The sequence below is a fragment of the Apteryx rowi genome, unplaced genomic scaffold (genome assembly GCF_003343035.1).
Source record: "Apteryx rowi isolate R43461 unplaced genomic scaffold, aptRow1 scaffold_628, whole genome shotgun sequence".
Taxonomy (NCBI): domain Eukaryota; kingdom Metazoa; phylum Chordata; class Aves; order Apterygiformes; family Apterygidae; genus Apteryx; species Apteryx rowi.
Window position 1 is genome coordinate 223,651 of NW_020450903.1, and position 14,463 is coordinate 238,113.

Sequence of the window (14,463 nt, forward strand, 5' to 3'; positions counted from 1 at the left end):
TGGGAGGTGGAAATGATTCATTCTGGTTCCCAGTCAAGACTATGGGTTTTATCTGAAACAGTTACTGCATAAAATACAAATACAATTTAGTAAAGAAGGTACAAAACCTCCCCAGTGAGTCCCTGGTGGCTAGAAAAGTATTGCAGGACAAATAAGTTGGAATCTCTTCAGGCCGAACAATTTATTAGCTCTGGCTAATGACTGAAAAGGGGGGACACCATCTCCAGCATCAACAAGAACATAGCTAAATGACTGTCATTAGAGCTGTGTTTTGAAATGGCCTATACTTCTTGTTTGGGGTAGGTATGCTTTGGGTCTCATAACTAGATGGGACTCACAGGAGGCTACAGTGTCTAGTGCGCCTGTCTAATATCTCATAGGCTTGTCTAGAATGTGTTGCTTGCTTTTTCAGCATGCAGCACTTTTGGGTGTGCACAAGACAGTAACAAGAGCTCAGAAATCTTTTATGCTGAAGATAGAGGCATCCAGTAGGTTCGCTTCCTGGAATAGATCAATGCTGGGTGAGCACTTTTTTTTTTTTTTAATTCAGTTTTTGTTTTTAGTGCTTAACATCCACTGAAATCTTGGTGTAGGTACTGAAATCTTTATTTGGGTTTGTTCCATGTTGTCTTCTTGTTGATAATGGTAGACAAATACATGGTTTGTAAGATGTTTTTGATCTGAAAACAAAAATGGTCTTTGTTGGAGCTCCAGCATGGGGTATAGAAAATAAAAGGGTTGCTGAATGCAGGCAACTACACCATGTAATGCCTTTCAAAGGTAAGTCAAATTTGTGTTCTGGAGTCTCACTTCAACTTTTCTTTTTTTGTAGAGTTCTGCTGACTAGATTTACGTATACTTTGTCTGTTTTTTTTTTTCCTTTTTTTTTTTAGTTAATTAAGTCCTTTTGGCCCTCCATGGTTCCCTGTGTCATCCTTTTCCTTTGTGGACACTGGCACAGTTGTCAATTTCCCCAGTCTTCTGAAATTTCTGTGGTTTTCCAAAGTTTATTAAAAATGAACACTAAGTATCCAGAGGTTCCTCAGCTAATCCTTTTAGGGTGGGTAAGTGGGAATCATTAAATGCCTGCTGAGATAAAATATTTGCAGCTAGTAGATGTTGTTTAGCAAACTCCATTAGCTTTCCTAAAGGAAAGTCCTTCATTGTCTTCAGATCATACAAACACTTTATTCTGCTTCTTTACAAATGCAGTCAATAAATATTTCACTTTTTTTTTTAACTTTTCTCATTATAATAGATATACTCCACCTAAAAACAGGCCAATGCATTCATCGGTCTGCTTATGTATTTTAAAAACCTCCTCTTATAATTTTAAACCAGCCAGCTATGGATTTTTCCTCACTATCTTGATTTTCTTTGCATTTCATAATTACCAGTTTATTTTGCTGCCTACTTTTTTCCTTTCTTCCATTTATTATTTAACAATTTTGTTTAGTTGTTTGAAATTCCTACCTAAAGTTTGCTGTGAAGCAGAAAGGGTGTCGGCTTTTTGGCTTATATTTCACTGTGCTATTTTCCTTCAGTGATAGATTTGAGAAAGATCATATATTACAAAAGCTACAAAGTTAAAGCAGAATTTGGGTGTAATGTGTCTTCTGGTTCTTCTCCAGCCTCAAGGACAGAGTTATTAGTGATACTTATCTCCTACACATACCACATCAGCTTCAGTGTCCTGTGATGAAGACCTATGAGCTTGTTGCTGGACATGGTCACTGAATATGACTGTTAGGTGGCTTTACTGCCTCCTCAGCCTGGTATCCCACCTCACTTCCCTCACCTCACAGATTTGGAGGGTGCTTGCAATTCTTTTTGTGCCTTTGCAAATGAATTTTTTTTGTGGATCAAGAATCTGACACATGATAGTTGACCACCCTTGGGTTGGCCATACAGGGTTAGCCACATTCATCCATTTGGTTAAAAAAATGCTGCTGGAATAGTCCAGAAACTTCTTTTCCATGTGGACATGTTTTCTCCTCTCTCTTTCTCTCCTTTGTTTTTGGTTACCATATAAAAATAAGAGATACTACCCAGGCTGAGTTTGGATGAGCTGAGACTCTCATAAAACTTGCATTTCCTGCATCTTTTGTTGACCTGCCACTTAGTCATGTTTCTTGGGAAGTTAGAAACCACAGGTAAGCCACAGATGAGCAGAATGGCCATCAATGGTCTTTCTCCTGGGCTATGTTTCATCTGTTTGTTCCTTGTGTTGGACGTAGTGCGGTTAAGAATTCTAAAGAAATGCTGAAAGTGTACCTTGAACTACAAAAGTATGAGGTAGATCTTGCTTAGTTTACTTTGCTAGGAGACTAAAATAATTATAACATCGTAGGAAATCTTTTATCAGCCAGAAGCTCTGTCTCTCTCTTAGTGTTGCCTGTACCTTAGTCTCAGAGGTTATCTCTACAGGGGAGTGTCTGTCTTCATGTCTAGTCATGTGTTCACTGAATGCTTCTTGAAATGGTAAATATGAATGAGTGTTGATAGTGTACATGAGTTCCTTCAAGTGGCTTATTTAATTTCTTGATATGTATTTATCTCTCTGTTGCCTAATAGTAGTCATCTGTGGGTCGTGAGCTGGTGTATGTTTTGGGGCGTGTGTGTGTGTGTGTTTGCATTTCTTTGTGTGAGTGTAAGTGCAGTTTCCTAAACTAGTGAAATATTATATAGATTGGTAAAGCAACCTGTACATTTGGCCAGTTAGAAACTCCCTACAGTAGTTAATAGATGTATTTAAACAAAATGCAATGATTGTCTCACCACATGCATAAGACCTTTATGAATTGATAGAACACAGCAGTTGCTGTGAGAGCTTGTTTGCTGGCCGTAATCCTGTAACAGACTTCCAGGCTGCAAAGGCTGATAGGTGCTTTTGAGATGAGGGTTGCTAACAGGTGTATAGGAACCAGGAAGAAAAAATGCTTTTCCTGAAGAAACAGTTTTAACCTATTTGAGCTGTTAGTTCAGGCTACAATTCATTAACTGTCAAATAGAGAGCTTCTGCTGTGCTTTTACTGTGAATGTTTTAGTTTACAATTTACAGGGTAGATCTGAATTTATGCAATTCATTTTTTGCATTAAAAACTTCAATTATACAATGATTTAATACTGGGGAAAATGTATAAACTATCTGGTGTTAAATATTAAGGAAAATGCCTATTTGCATTTACTGCAAAGGCTACACATGGCTCTCCCCAATGGTTCAAGGCTAGCCTTACTTAAATTTCTTTTTAAAGTTTAACTATTTATGCAAAACTACTTTATATTTTTGAAAAAATTAACTGTTTAAAAATGTCTACATAAGCCTTGATACCAGATGCTATTACTCAATAGTAGAATTTCAGGGATACATTTTAATATAGCTAAACGCGAAGTTGTGAGTCAGGAATAGAGAAAGTTGGGGATTTTGAGAGGATGTGGTACTTCCTTCTGAGAAGCTGTGACTCTGAAGAGGAACCTGGTGGTCTTGTTAGATAATCAGCTTTTTTGAGGTCTCAGAACATTTCCATGGTACAAAGAGCATCCTTGCATATATAAATGAGAATGTGTAAGGAAATTATTGTACTACTGTGTTTATCAGTGAAAGTGGATTAATCTGACCTCATTTTAGTCATATAAATTGGTCTGAATTTCCCTCTGCATGCTTTTTGTCTCTTTTCTTAGAAGATGAAGCCTAGATGGCTAGCATAGGTGACATGCCTAATATTTAGATAGCTCAAGTGAAATGAGATGGATCCTATTCCTTGTGGCAGTCTTGCAATAATGTCTTCAGTTTCAGTATCCTTAGCTCAGGGAGGATGCTGATCCCATTCTTTCAAGATTTGGGAAACAATAGATGTATGAGACATAAGGTAAAGATACTTCCCTAAGTTTTTCTCTGCTGCTCAGTTTCTAGTGCTTCATATTTCTATTCCCTATGATTAGCTGGGTGCTGTCATATTGCACTGTTATTAGCTATATTAATTTCATATGGTTGGGGAAGCTACATAATGGAACTGCTGCTGTGACCTGGAGCAACAGAGCTCTTTGATGAACAAAACCTGTGCAATCTGAAGGACCATTTTTACTCTAATATGGTTATTTCTATTAATGCAACCCTGTGACCTTCAGATTTCAGAGTTTATTTATTGCATATAGCTGAAGGGAATCAGGAGGAGGAGCTGTAATCAACCAAAGAAAAGAACTTTTTCCTTTTTGTTTTCTGGAAGCATTAACCATTGTAGGACTACTGTATTTCTGCATTTTTCTGTGTGTGTCTTCTTTTTATGTGCATAGGTGTCAGATTTTCTCTGCCCTCAAATCTAGGTGATGCTTTCTGAATGTGCTAGACACATCGTGCTCAACACATTCTGCACATTATGTCCAGCAGGTCTCAGAAGGAAAATATTGCATCCCCAATCCATTGAAAGCTTTTCTTTTCTACAATGCAAAAGTTGAAGAACCCAAAAGTTGATGGGATAATCTCTAGGACAGTCTCTCAATTTTTTTAGGTCAGACTTCACCTTGAGGAAATTAATATGAATCCTCTTGTGACCCTGCCTGTCCTTACCATCCACATTTTAGGATAATGCTGGCAAATGTCTCCATACTATGATCTTGTGTCTTCTCTTCTACCTGTTGATCATAAGGAAAATAGTTGCTTTTGTTCGCACTTAAACTACCAGCAATGGCACCTTGAGTCCTCACAGAACGAAAGGGGCAGATGGTATCTAAGAGCCTAGGTCCTAGAGACCCTCTTGTTTTGGGCTCTCAGCAAATACAGGCAGAGGGCTTTGCATCATTTGCTGTTATGTGGAAGGATTCCTTTTGCAATCCTAGTAGAGATTTATATTAAAAAGAACAGCAAGATCCACAGCAGATAATTTAGAGGCCAGGAGCTGCTTTTCCTCTTCCTTCTCCTCCTGACTAGCCCCATAGAGCACAGCACTGGAAACTAATAAAAGGAAGAACTAGGGGTGCCATACAGATTACTCTTTGTGGTGAGGACCTTCTTCTCATTACAGATTAGTATAGCTCCTGGCATAGCAGGTACCTGCTGTATGCCTGGGATCACTACCATTGCTCTAACAGCAGTGAAAATAATAATGTCCTGGAAAACTTACATGTAGCATGAGAAAGGTAAATACTGCCCCCCCATTCACTGACACAGCTTTCAAAATATTTTTTAATGATCAGTATATAACAAATTAATTTTTGGGATGTGATTTATTAAAAAAAAAAGATTTATCCAAGAGCTGTTTGACTTTTCTCAGTGCCTTTTCTTAGTAGGTTTTCATGATAATGCAGAATGAGATATTTATGGCCCCAGCTCCTAGCTGGTCAGAGCAGTGCTTCAATGGAGCAACAAGCTCCAGTGATTTGTACAGTGAATCCTTCTTGTGTCCTGATAGAAGCAGGGAGTCCGCAGGTATTGCTGTCCTAATGTCTACTTAGAACTTAAAAAAATGACTACCTTTTTTGCTTGTTCTTACAGTTTTGTTAGATCCTCCAGTCCATTCTTGCATTGTCTCTGAAATAAAYCCAGCCCCACAGGCACTTTGCGCAGGCATGTTCTTCCACTGGAAGACAGGAAGATGATTGAAAATCATTATGACTAGGCAAGTGAATAACTATACTCCTATATATGAGTCTTGAAAGGATGGTTTCCTAGCTTGGTTTGTAAACCTGCTGGGAAAAGACTTACATATTTTATTTGTCCCTTTGGATTTATCAGATATAGGTTTGGTTAGAACAAGAGCTGTTCACAGGTGGGCACTGTAATTACATGGGAAATAAGTTAAATGTAGTACCCCCGATATGATAGAACTTCATTGTTGCAATTTTGAACTTCCAGGTAAAATGCGTAATAAACTTGACGAATTCCTAAACCAATTCCAATTTCTGATGATTCAGTTGTAAATAGACGTTCTGTGTCAGTAATAACAGACACAATCCTTTGTTGCAATTTATGCTTATGTACTTAGCTTATATTTCTGTTACTGGCATTGCACAGAAGGATTGAGCAATTGTTGCTTTCGTTGCATTTAAAAATATACTCCGTGACGAGACTAGTGTAACTAGTCAACCCCCATGCAATGCTCTGATAACAGTGTAAATCAGTATTAGGCTTTGAATCATGACATTAACAGCACTTTCTTAGTTACTGTTGCACTAGTGTTCATATTGTTTGTATTGTGTTCAGATCACTAGTGTTCAGATAGGTTAAAGGTGCCTTGAAATGAATGGCCATAGTAGCGCAGGATTCATTTCAATATTCCTTCCAATACCTAACCCTGGAAATATGGCTTAGTGTTTGTTGCTTTCAAATGGTAATTGTGAAAATTTTAGTAAAAATTCCAAAGTGCATTAGCAGTTAACCCGATAAACCAGCTTTCTGCTCTGTCAGGGGATGTTAATGTTACTACCATTGACATGATTGCTCTTTACATACACGTAAGATGCAGGAATACTCAAGTTAGCTTCAGATTAGGCAGCTTGTGTATCAGCCTAGTAATGACATAGTGGAAGCAGCATAGTTCTTTAATTAAATTTTAATTTAATTTAATTTAACTTTTAAATTAATTAAAGAAATCAATAAATAAGTCACAATAACTTCATAATTTGGAAAAGTGATTGACTGAGCTATGAAATGGAGAGCAGAATTTGAGCTTTCCAGAGCAGATTTCAAAGCTAGTCAGTGGCAGTAGAAATTATTTCTTTGCAGGAGAGTGGTTTTTTTTTTCTCTTTTTAGTAATATTTGGGTCAACATTACATACCAGGGCCAACATTAACAACGTATGAACTCTCCTGGCTACATCCAACATTGTATTTCCATTACAAAGTAAGAAGAGGCAAAAGATGAGTTTTAGTAGTTGGAGTGAAACAAGATGAGGAAGAGTTAAAAGGAGAGGAGTGGACTTGGTCCCTTCTGAATTTACCTCTGGATATTCTAATGTTTGTTTTCCTTTTAGGATTGCAGTTTAAAGAAAGGATGGATGGTATTGCTTTTAATTTCATGGTGGACTCATAAATATTCTCGAACTATTTGTCTTTTACAAGGCTTTTGTACTTGCATATTTAAACAAACACTATTGCAGTGTAAAGAACTGAGGGTGTATAATCAAACCTGAAACAAAGTTTAAGTTTATACACAGTTTGTGCTTAGGTGTCACAAATCATGCCTATAGCAAATACAAGGGGTTTTAATTGTTACTTTAGATTTGTTGATATAGAAAACAAATTAATTTGACCTGTTACTTAAAAAAAATATCCTAAGATTCTTATGGGCTATTTCATGGCAAGCATAGTACCTCCAATTTATTATTTGCCTATCTGTAAGAAGTTAGGTATGACAGGGATTTTGCTCTTGTCCTGGTGTAAAGCTTGATTTCATCAAGAATTTATCACTTCAGGGAAGTAGTTTTGAACTTTAGTCAGGGTCACTGACGATTTAAATGACTCATTTGCTTTTTCTTCTTTAAAAGGCGTTAACATTTTCACCCCATTTTAGCATGGATATTTGAATAAGAAACCTCACAGAACACTATATAAAGGACTTCCAAAGACTCAGCATACTAGTACACTCTACTGGGGATGATATAAGGTAAGAGTTACTTATCTCACTTGATAATTCTGTAGCTGCTGTAGACATATTTGATGTTAAATTTGCAACACTCTTATTTTTCTATTATATGTTATTTAACACTTAATTTAAGAACAATGTTTAAAAGTACCTTTGTGATAGAGTATCTATCTATGTTGGCCTTTGCAACATTAATGAAATTAAGTTCTGAAACAGAAATTAAATAGAAATTAAAGTAGAAATTAGTAGAAATAGAAATTAAAATCTGACGCCATTTGGGGAGGAAAAAATCCCAGGACACAAACACATTTACAGATTTTTTTCAACCTTTTTCTTTCTGACTCCTTCAAATGGATTTTTAATCTTCAAATTGGAGACAATTTTGAAAGAAATAAAAGCAAAAAATTACAGCGTTATTTATTATTATTATTGGTGAAAACAGAATTTACTCCTAGAAAGCCAAATTCTGGTCTCCTTATTTGTGTCAAGTGGCCCATTAACTTTCTCTGTATTAGTTAATGGAACTGTGAAGTAAATTTTTCAGAGTATGAATCTGAACAGTGATTTTTCATTTCATATTTCAGAAATAACCCCCTAGAAATCATAACCGTGTATGATCTCTGGGGCTGTAAAATGGCCTCATCTCTGCAATACCAGGCTCGGTGTGGAGTTACTTCGCTGTGGTCAGTGAGTAACTCAGGAGGGCTCTTTGGGACCTCCTGCGGTATCACTTAGATGAGAATCTGCCATYGTTGCCAAACGTCCCAAAGAATCCCTTCCAACATTAGCCGCCTCGCCTTTGTGGGCTGATGAGAGTCCAGGAGGACTGAAGGGCTCTGAGGTGGGCCTCAGTGAATTCCCCTCAATTGAATTGAACTGATTTTTATCTCACAACTTCCCTTTACAGAACTAAAAAAACACAAGCTTTAAAATCTCTGAATCTATGCAGAGATATTTCACTTGATCCAAAACAAATTTTCCTTTGTTCATTCATATGCTGAAAAAATTCACACATTTTCATTTTGAGTTGCTTCTAAATGTAAAGTTTTGCCCTTTGAAACTGCAAGTGAGCTAAAAGGTCAGTTATTCATATGGCTGCCTGGGTGCTATTTGGAGGCTGTGCACTGTCAGGAGGACAGACACCTTGTAACTGTTGGTGGCTTCAATTGAGGTTGATAGGGGTTAACCTCTGACTATAAAAGAAGCTGATTTASACAAAAGCTATGGAGCCTTGGCATCCAGCCAAGGAGAGCCCTGAACAATATTTTCTTTCACTTTTCCGGGATGTAGAAGAAGCAACTTCTGCTCCTTCCAGTATTTGATTGTCGGTTGCTTGTTTAGCTGGTAATTCACAGAGACTGTTTGGGAGCTCTGTTTTATGGAGAGGCTAGAGATGATGGAGTTGAAAGTGTGCCTCTGTGATCCATGCACAGTTCACTACTGCACGCAAACAGTGAAGCAGGACCGATCTAAGGGAATCTTAGATCCCTGGAATCCCTTAGATCCCTGTAAACGGGGATCTAAGGGAAAGGCTCAAGAGCAGATCAGCTGGTGACAGGATTAGGAGAGGTGAAACAGTAAAAAGGTAGTGCCTGTGAATAAGGGAGTTTAGGGGATTAGTTGGGAATTTTCCTCTAAAAGTAGAGACAAAAACAGCTTGCAGCTCTGCTTGCTTTTGGGGAGTGTCATTTCTCATCACAACCAATAGATCATCAAACTTTGTACAAGTATGTGTGTTTGTYGGAAGTTCATTTTTTAAACTAATATTTATCCAATGATAAATGCATAATTGTTTCAGCTGGCTGACATTTATACCTGTATTGTGCAGCTCAAGAAAAACATTAAAATGGAGATGGAGACTGGAGATGAAATTGCTATTGTGGGAATAGGATGCAACTTTCCTGGAGGTAAGTTTTGGGCAAATGCAAAGCAGAATACTGAGCAAATACTGAAAAGTACAGTTACTCATTAATTTTGATGTGGAGTAAAACAACACCTATCTCCCTTGCTATTGTAGAAGTCCTTGCTTTCCTATTTGTAGAATATTTCTAAAAAGGTCACCCTATGGTGGTTTAAATTTGTCAGCTGACATACAGCTCTACTGCACTGGCTGTGCACAGGGCATTGAACTGCACATATGCAGCTCACACAAATGAACCAGATGTGTCTGGGATGATTTGAGTTTGCCACATGTGCACTGGCCAGCTGATCATGTGCAGCTGCAGGACCATGCATCCATCAAGACTGGACACACAGAGGGCCTGTCAACATCACCAGCTCTACCTCTAATATAAATAGGTTGGCTTTTACTAGTAGAAAGCTTCCTGATTTATTACAGTAGTCCCCTCAAAAGGTCCTAGAAGACAGCAGAACTAGATAAACACAGCTCTCTCTCTAGAAGGATTAAAGTCAGATTCTGCCTTTTATAAACGTACACCTAAATACTGCCTTTTATACAAGATGGGAAGCTGATCTCGAAAAACAACTGATACTGTCTAGTGTAATAAAAGGCAATAGTCCCTATTGCACTAGTCTCATATTTATGATCTTAGTTACAATTAGGCCCCATAAAAAGTGACAGTAGACTTTATCTTCTGAGATTAGATGGATGGAGGTGTTTAGATAGGTGGAGAGAGTTCTAGGTTCTGGCTCCTTCTCTCAAACCTTCAATACACTTTACATTAGATAGACACTGGTTAAAAAAAATATCCAGAAATAATCCAGTCAGTAGAATACAGTTCTGTCCCTGCAAGTCAATGTTCAACCCTAAAGGCCACAGTGCTAGTCTCTTCCTTCCTTGTTTTCTTCTTGCCCTCATCACATTTCAGCTCCTGGCTTCACTTTGTCCCAGATTCAATAGGTTTATATATATACACCAATAACTATGTGGACCATAAATTAATTATGAGCACAAATTAATGGTTCTGAAATCTAATAAAGTGCTATAAAATATGTAGAATCTCTTACCCCAGCATTAAATGGTAATTTGGTGCAAACTCTGTTGGTCCAAGCATCACGTTAACAGGGAATCTCTTCAGTTACATTGTTCTTAATTATCTGTTCCTGTAGTAACACACGTGAACACACATGTTCTCATCTGTCACTGTGCATCCTCAGAACTGCATTTCTTAACTGGCCTTAAAAGAATTTCTGGTATTGTTGAGTGATGGGAGCTGTTAACTACTGATGTCTAGCTAGTGTCTGTGGCTATGCCTATGATGATGGACTAAGCATGGCAAGGGCTTAGGTGGGCATGCTCTCCTGTGACCACTGTTACTGACTGTTAGCACGTCCCTCAGCCCAGCTTTGGCCCAAGTCCGTTTGAGCTCTCCCAGGCAGTGCTCAGGCACACCACAGGTTCATACCTGCAAGGGACTGTTCCCAGAGTGAGTGTGCGTGAGGCCACTGTGTATTTTGGGGAAAGTGGAAGCTGGGGAGAGGAGAAATGTGGGCCACTGTGTGGATGCCATGTTTGGCCTTAGGGCAAAGGAGTGGATCCAGGCCTGTTTTATGTACTAGTATAGACATACCCTCAGTGCCTGCATCTCAACCAGTAAGGACAGGCTTTCTTACAATCCAGGAGTAAGTTGGGCTTTGTCAGTGTTGAGTATCCACATACTTTTACGTTTGAGTCAAGATCCCCTTCTAGTGCTGAACTGTGTTAGGGACAAAGGATAATGTCTCTGGCATTTTCCTGGTATTTGTAAGCTCAGTCCCTCTTCAAAGAGTTAATGTCCAGAGATGCTCCTTTGCTGCCAGTGGAGCTTCCTGAGAAGTGGTGCTGTACAGATACAGAGAGACCTGATCATACCATGCAGTGACCTGGTAGGGAAATGGGGACAGCACAGTATGCACTTTGCTGTAGCCAGCCTTTGGAATGGAGATAAGGTGGAATGACTAAGCTTTTACATTTGTTAGGACTGCAAATGTGAATGCCTTTGATGGCCAGCTTGCTAGAGTTATTTTATTTATTTGGAAAAATCATCTTAAAACTTCTCAAGAGTTTACAAAGGTTCAGGATTTTGTGGGGTTCCTTTTGCTTTTAAGCATGCAGTGAAAGGAGCAATCATTTGTTTCCATGTCCCTCTCACTGAAGAATTATCATTTCTTTATCTCTGGTGATTCTACTTTAGCAAACTAGATTTATATGTGAAAGTTCCTTATAAATGAATGTGCATTTCTGAATATGCATGGCAGGGAACATGTAATTTAATCTTTAAAATATTCTTCCAACAGGTGAAGGAATTGACAACTTCTGGAAAGTCCTGGAAGAAGGCAAAAACTGCACAGTAGAAATACCACCAGAGAGATTTAATACCAAAGAGTGGTATGATCCAGATGATAACAAGCCAGGAAAAATATGTACGACACGAGCTGCTCTTCTCAATGAGTAAGTGTATACAGTGCTGTGCGATAGATTTTTTTTGTTTTTACAGTAATGCGTCCAGCCTTTCACAGAGACCAAGCCAAATGGAGACCTTATAACTGAACCTTGTAACAGGGTTTCTTTTATCTCACGTGACTGAACATGCATCAAATTGCAGGAATTCCTGTTACATGACATCTATGAGCACATTCAGTTGCCAGCCGTGTTAGGCGTGTACATGCATGGCTAGGAACATATCTTATCTTTGATTACATAATCCAGTATGTATATACATACTCTTTGTGTGTTGAGATGCTCACCTGCCACATGATGGGGATGTCTGCATTTGGGGTGTGCATAGGTGCATGTGTTACGAATGGGGGTAGATGACAGACTGAGGTGAGCTACAGCCTGCCAGACAATTCAGACTGCCCGCTTATGGACAGCAGAAGAATGTGGCAGAGTTTGGACCCGGAGCCATAAGAACTGCCTGGTAAGCCTCCTCCAGTTTCAGCTTGAAGGTTGACCTGCTTTGCTGGATCTCAGGACCTAATCCTGTGCTTGTGGGGCTGAATAGCTGTGATTCAAATGAGGCTGTGACAATTTAGAGACAAAGTAAGAAAGTCTGTGTTTGCTAGCTGGTCAAGAAGAGGATCTTATGCTTTTTTTGAGTACTATGCTTGCCTGTAAGCCTGAACTAGTAATAATACACTAGTAATCCTGCTTTTCTCTGGGCTCATACCGTCATTTATTAAAAACTAACTAACTAACTTTTCCTTTATTCTTGCTCTTTATTTGAGTATTTCTTTATAATAATGGGGGATTATGTGTGTATAAACACTGGGTAAAGATACTAGTGTAAAGGGAAACTGGAGAAGCAAAATATGTATCCCTTCACCTGCGTCCTGATATGTCATGTCAAATTAGCTCAGAGATATGGTTATAGTTGTACAGGGGCTATTACTAATGCTAAGAGTAGCAAATCAACACTACAAAAGAGTAGTAAAATCCACATAAGTGTCTTCGATTTTAAATCCACATTTATTTTAAATCCTCATGCTGTAAACCTTTATTCAAGTGAAAAGTTAACATGCACAGAAATAATCTTATTGCCTCATAAGAATAACACTTTACAGGTGTGAATCGTAGGACCCAAAATTACTAAAAAGTAATCAATCCCATGTTAGACGTCTAGTTTCCCACTAAAACCAAGAAATGACACAAAGCCATACAAATCTGAGTTTGGGATACATGATTAAGTCTGGGCTTGATCATTTCTAAGCGTAGGCCTATTTTAGAGATTTTTTAAAGGTAAACACACGCACTCACACACAAATGTTTTAAATGTGTTATTTTCTTGGAAGCATCCCCTACTTATGGATTTTACATGTCAAAGGCATTGGTCAGTATTGCCTTAAAATTATTTAGAAGACAATATTTGTTTAAAACATGTTGACTAAAACCACATTACAGTAGAGGGAGTCTCATTGTGCAGATTTTCATAATGTGAGAAGTCTTGTTGAAATTAATGGGCTAATCATGTGAATAAAAATCTCTAGGATTGGGCTCATAACTCTGCAATACCAAACAGCTAGTAAAAATGCATATCTTGTGGGGGAAATAGAACGTCCTTGGCCTATAAACATTTGCTTCTGAACTTCAGAAATGGGAACTGTGACCTAAATACCAGTTATTGCTTTGCTTGTCATGAAATTGCAAAAAATGTGTACTTTGAGTCTAGAAGTATTGTGCATATATGCATATATATGCATAAAGTGCATATTGCATATATATTGAGCTGTTTTCTGGTTTGTATATTTTAGATTCAATTCATTTGACAACCACCTCTTTGGAATTAATGATCTGGAAGCTGAACGCATGGATCCACAACAGAAGTTGCTGGTAGAATGCACGTACAAAGCGCTAGAGGATGCAGGAGTCCCTGTAGAAGCCATCAATGGCACCAAAACAGGTGTTTTTGTTGGTAAGATAACAATTTTGTGGTGAAAAATGTCCATTTTAACCTCACAAAGAATGGAACGCTCCTTCATAAACTTCATATGTATCTAGCATTAGAGAACTTAAGGCTACTGTGCTATGACAGTGTTGGTTATTATAGGTAAAGATTACTGGGTTATTCTAGAAGTTCATTATGCTGTTAACCTGTCCACTCTTAGTTGCTCCTTTTAGTGTCTCCAGGCACTGAAGCTGAAGCATGAAACAGTTAAACTGTCTACCCAATGCTGTCCAGAAATGATCCTCTCAAGTCAGCTCTACACTTAGATATTTCCCAGTATAATAGTATTGGTTCACAGAATCACAGAATCACAGAATCACTGAGGTTGGAAGGGACCTCTGGAGATCATCTAGTCCAACCCYCCTGCTCAAGCAGGGTCACCTAGAGCACAGTGCACAGGATTGCATCCAGGCGTGTTTTGAAAATCTCCAGAGAAGGAGACTCCACAACTTCTTTGGGCAACCTGTTCCAGTGCTCTGTCACCCTCACAGTGAAAAAGT

General features: G+C 38.4%; 1 protein-coding gene across 1 annotated transcript in view; it reads left to right on the plus strand.

Moving 5' to 3' along the window:
- Positions 1-9,426: 9,426 nt before the first annotated feature.
- LOC112974816 (phthioceranic/hydroxyphthioceranic acid synthase-like) overlaps positions 9,427-14,463 on the plus strand; it is a 15,517-nt gene continuing 10,480 nt past the window's right edge. Inside the window, exons 1-3 of the mRNA XM_026084169.1 lie at positions 9,427-9,487; positions 11,817-11,970; positions 13,770-13,930. Coding sequence (XP_025939954.1) covers positions 9,427-9,487; positions 11,817-11,970; positions 13,770-13,930 — 376 coding nt within the window. The remainder of the gene's footprint in view (positions 9,488-11,816; positions 11,971-13,769; positions 13,931-14,463) is intronic.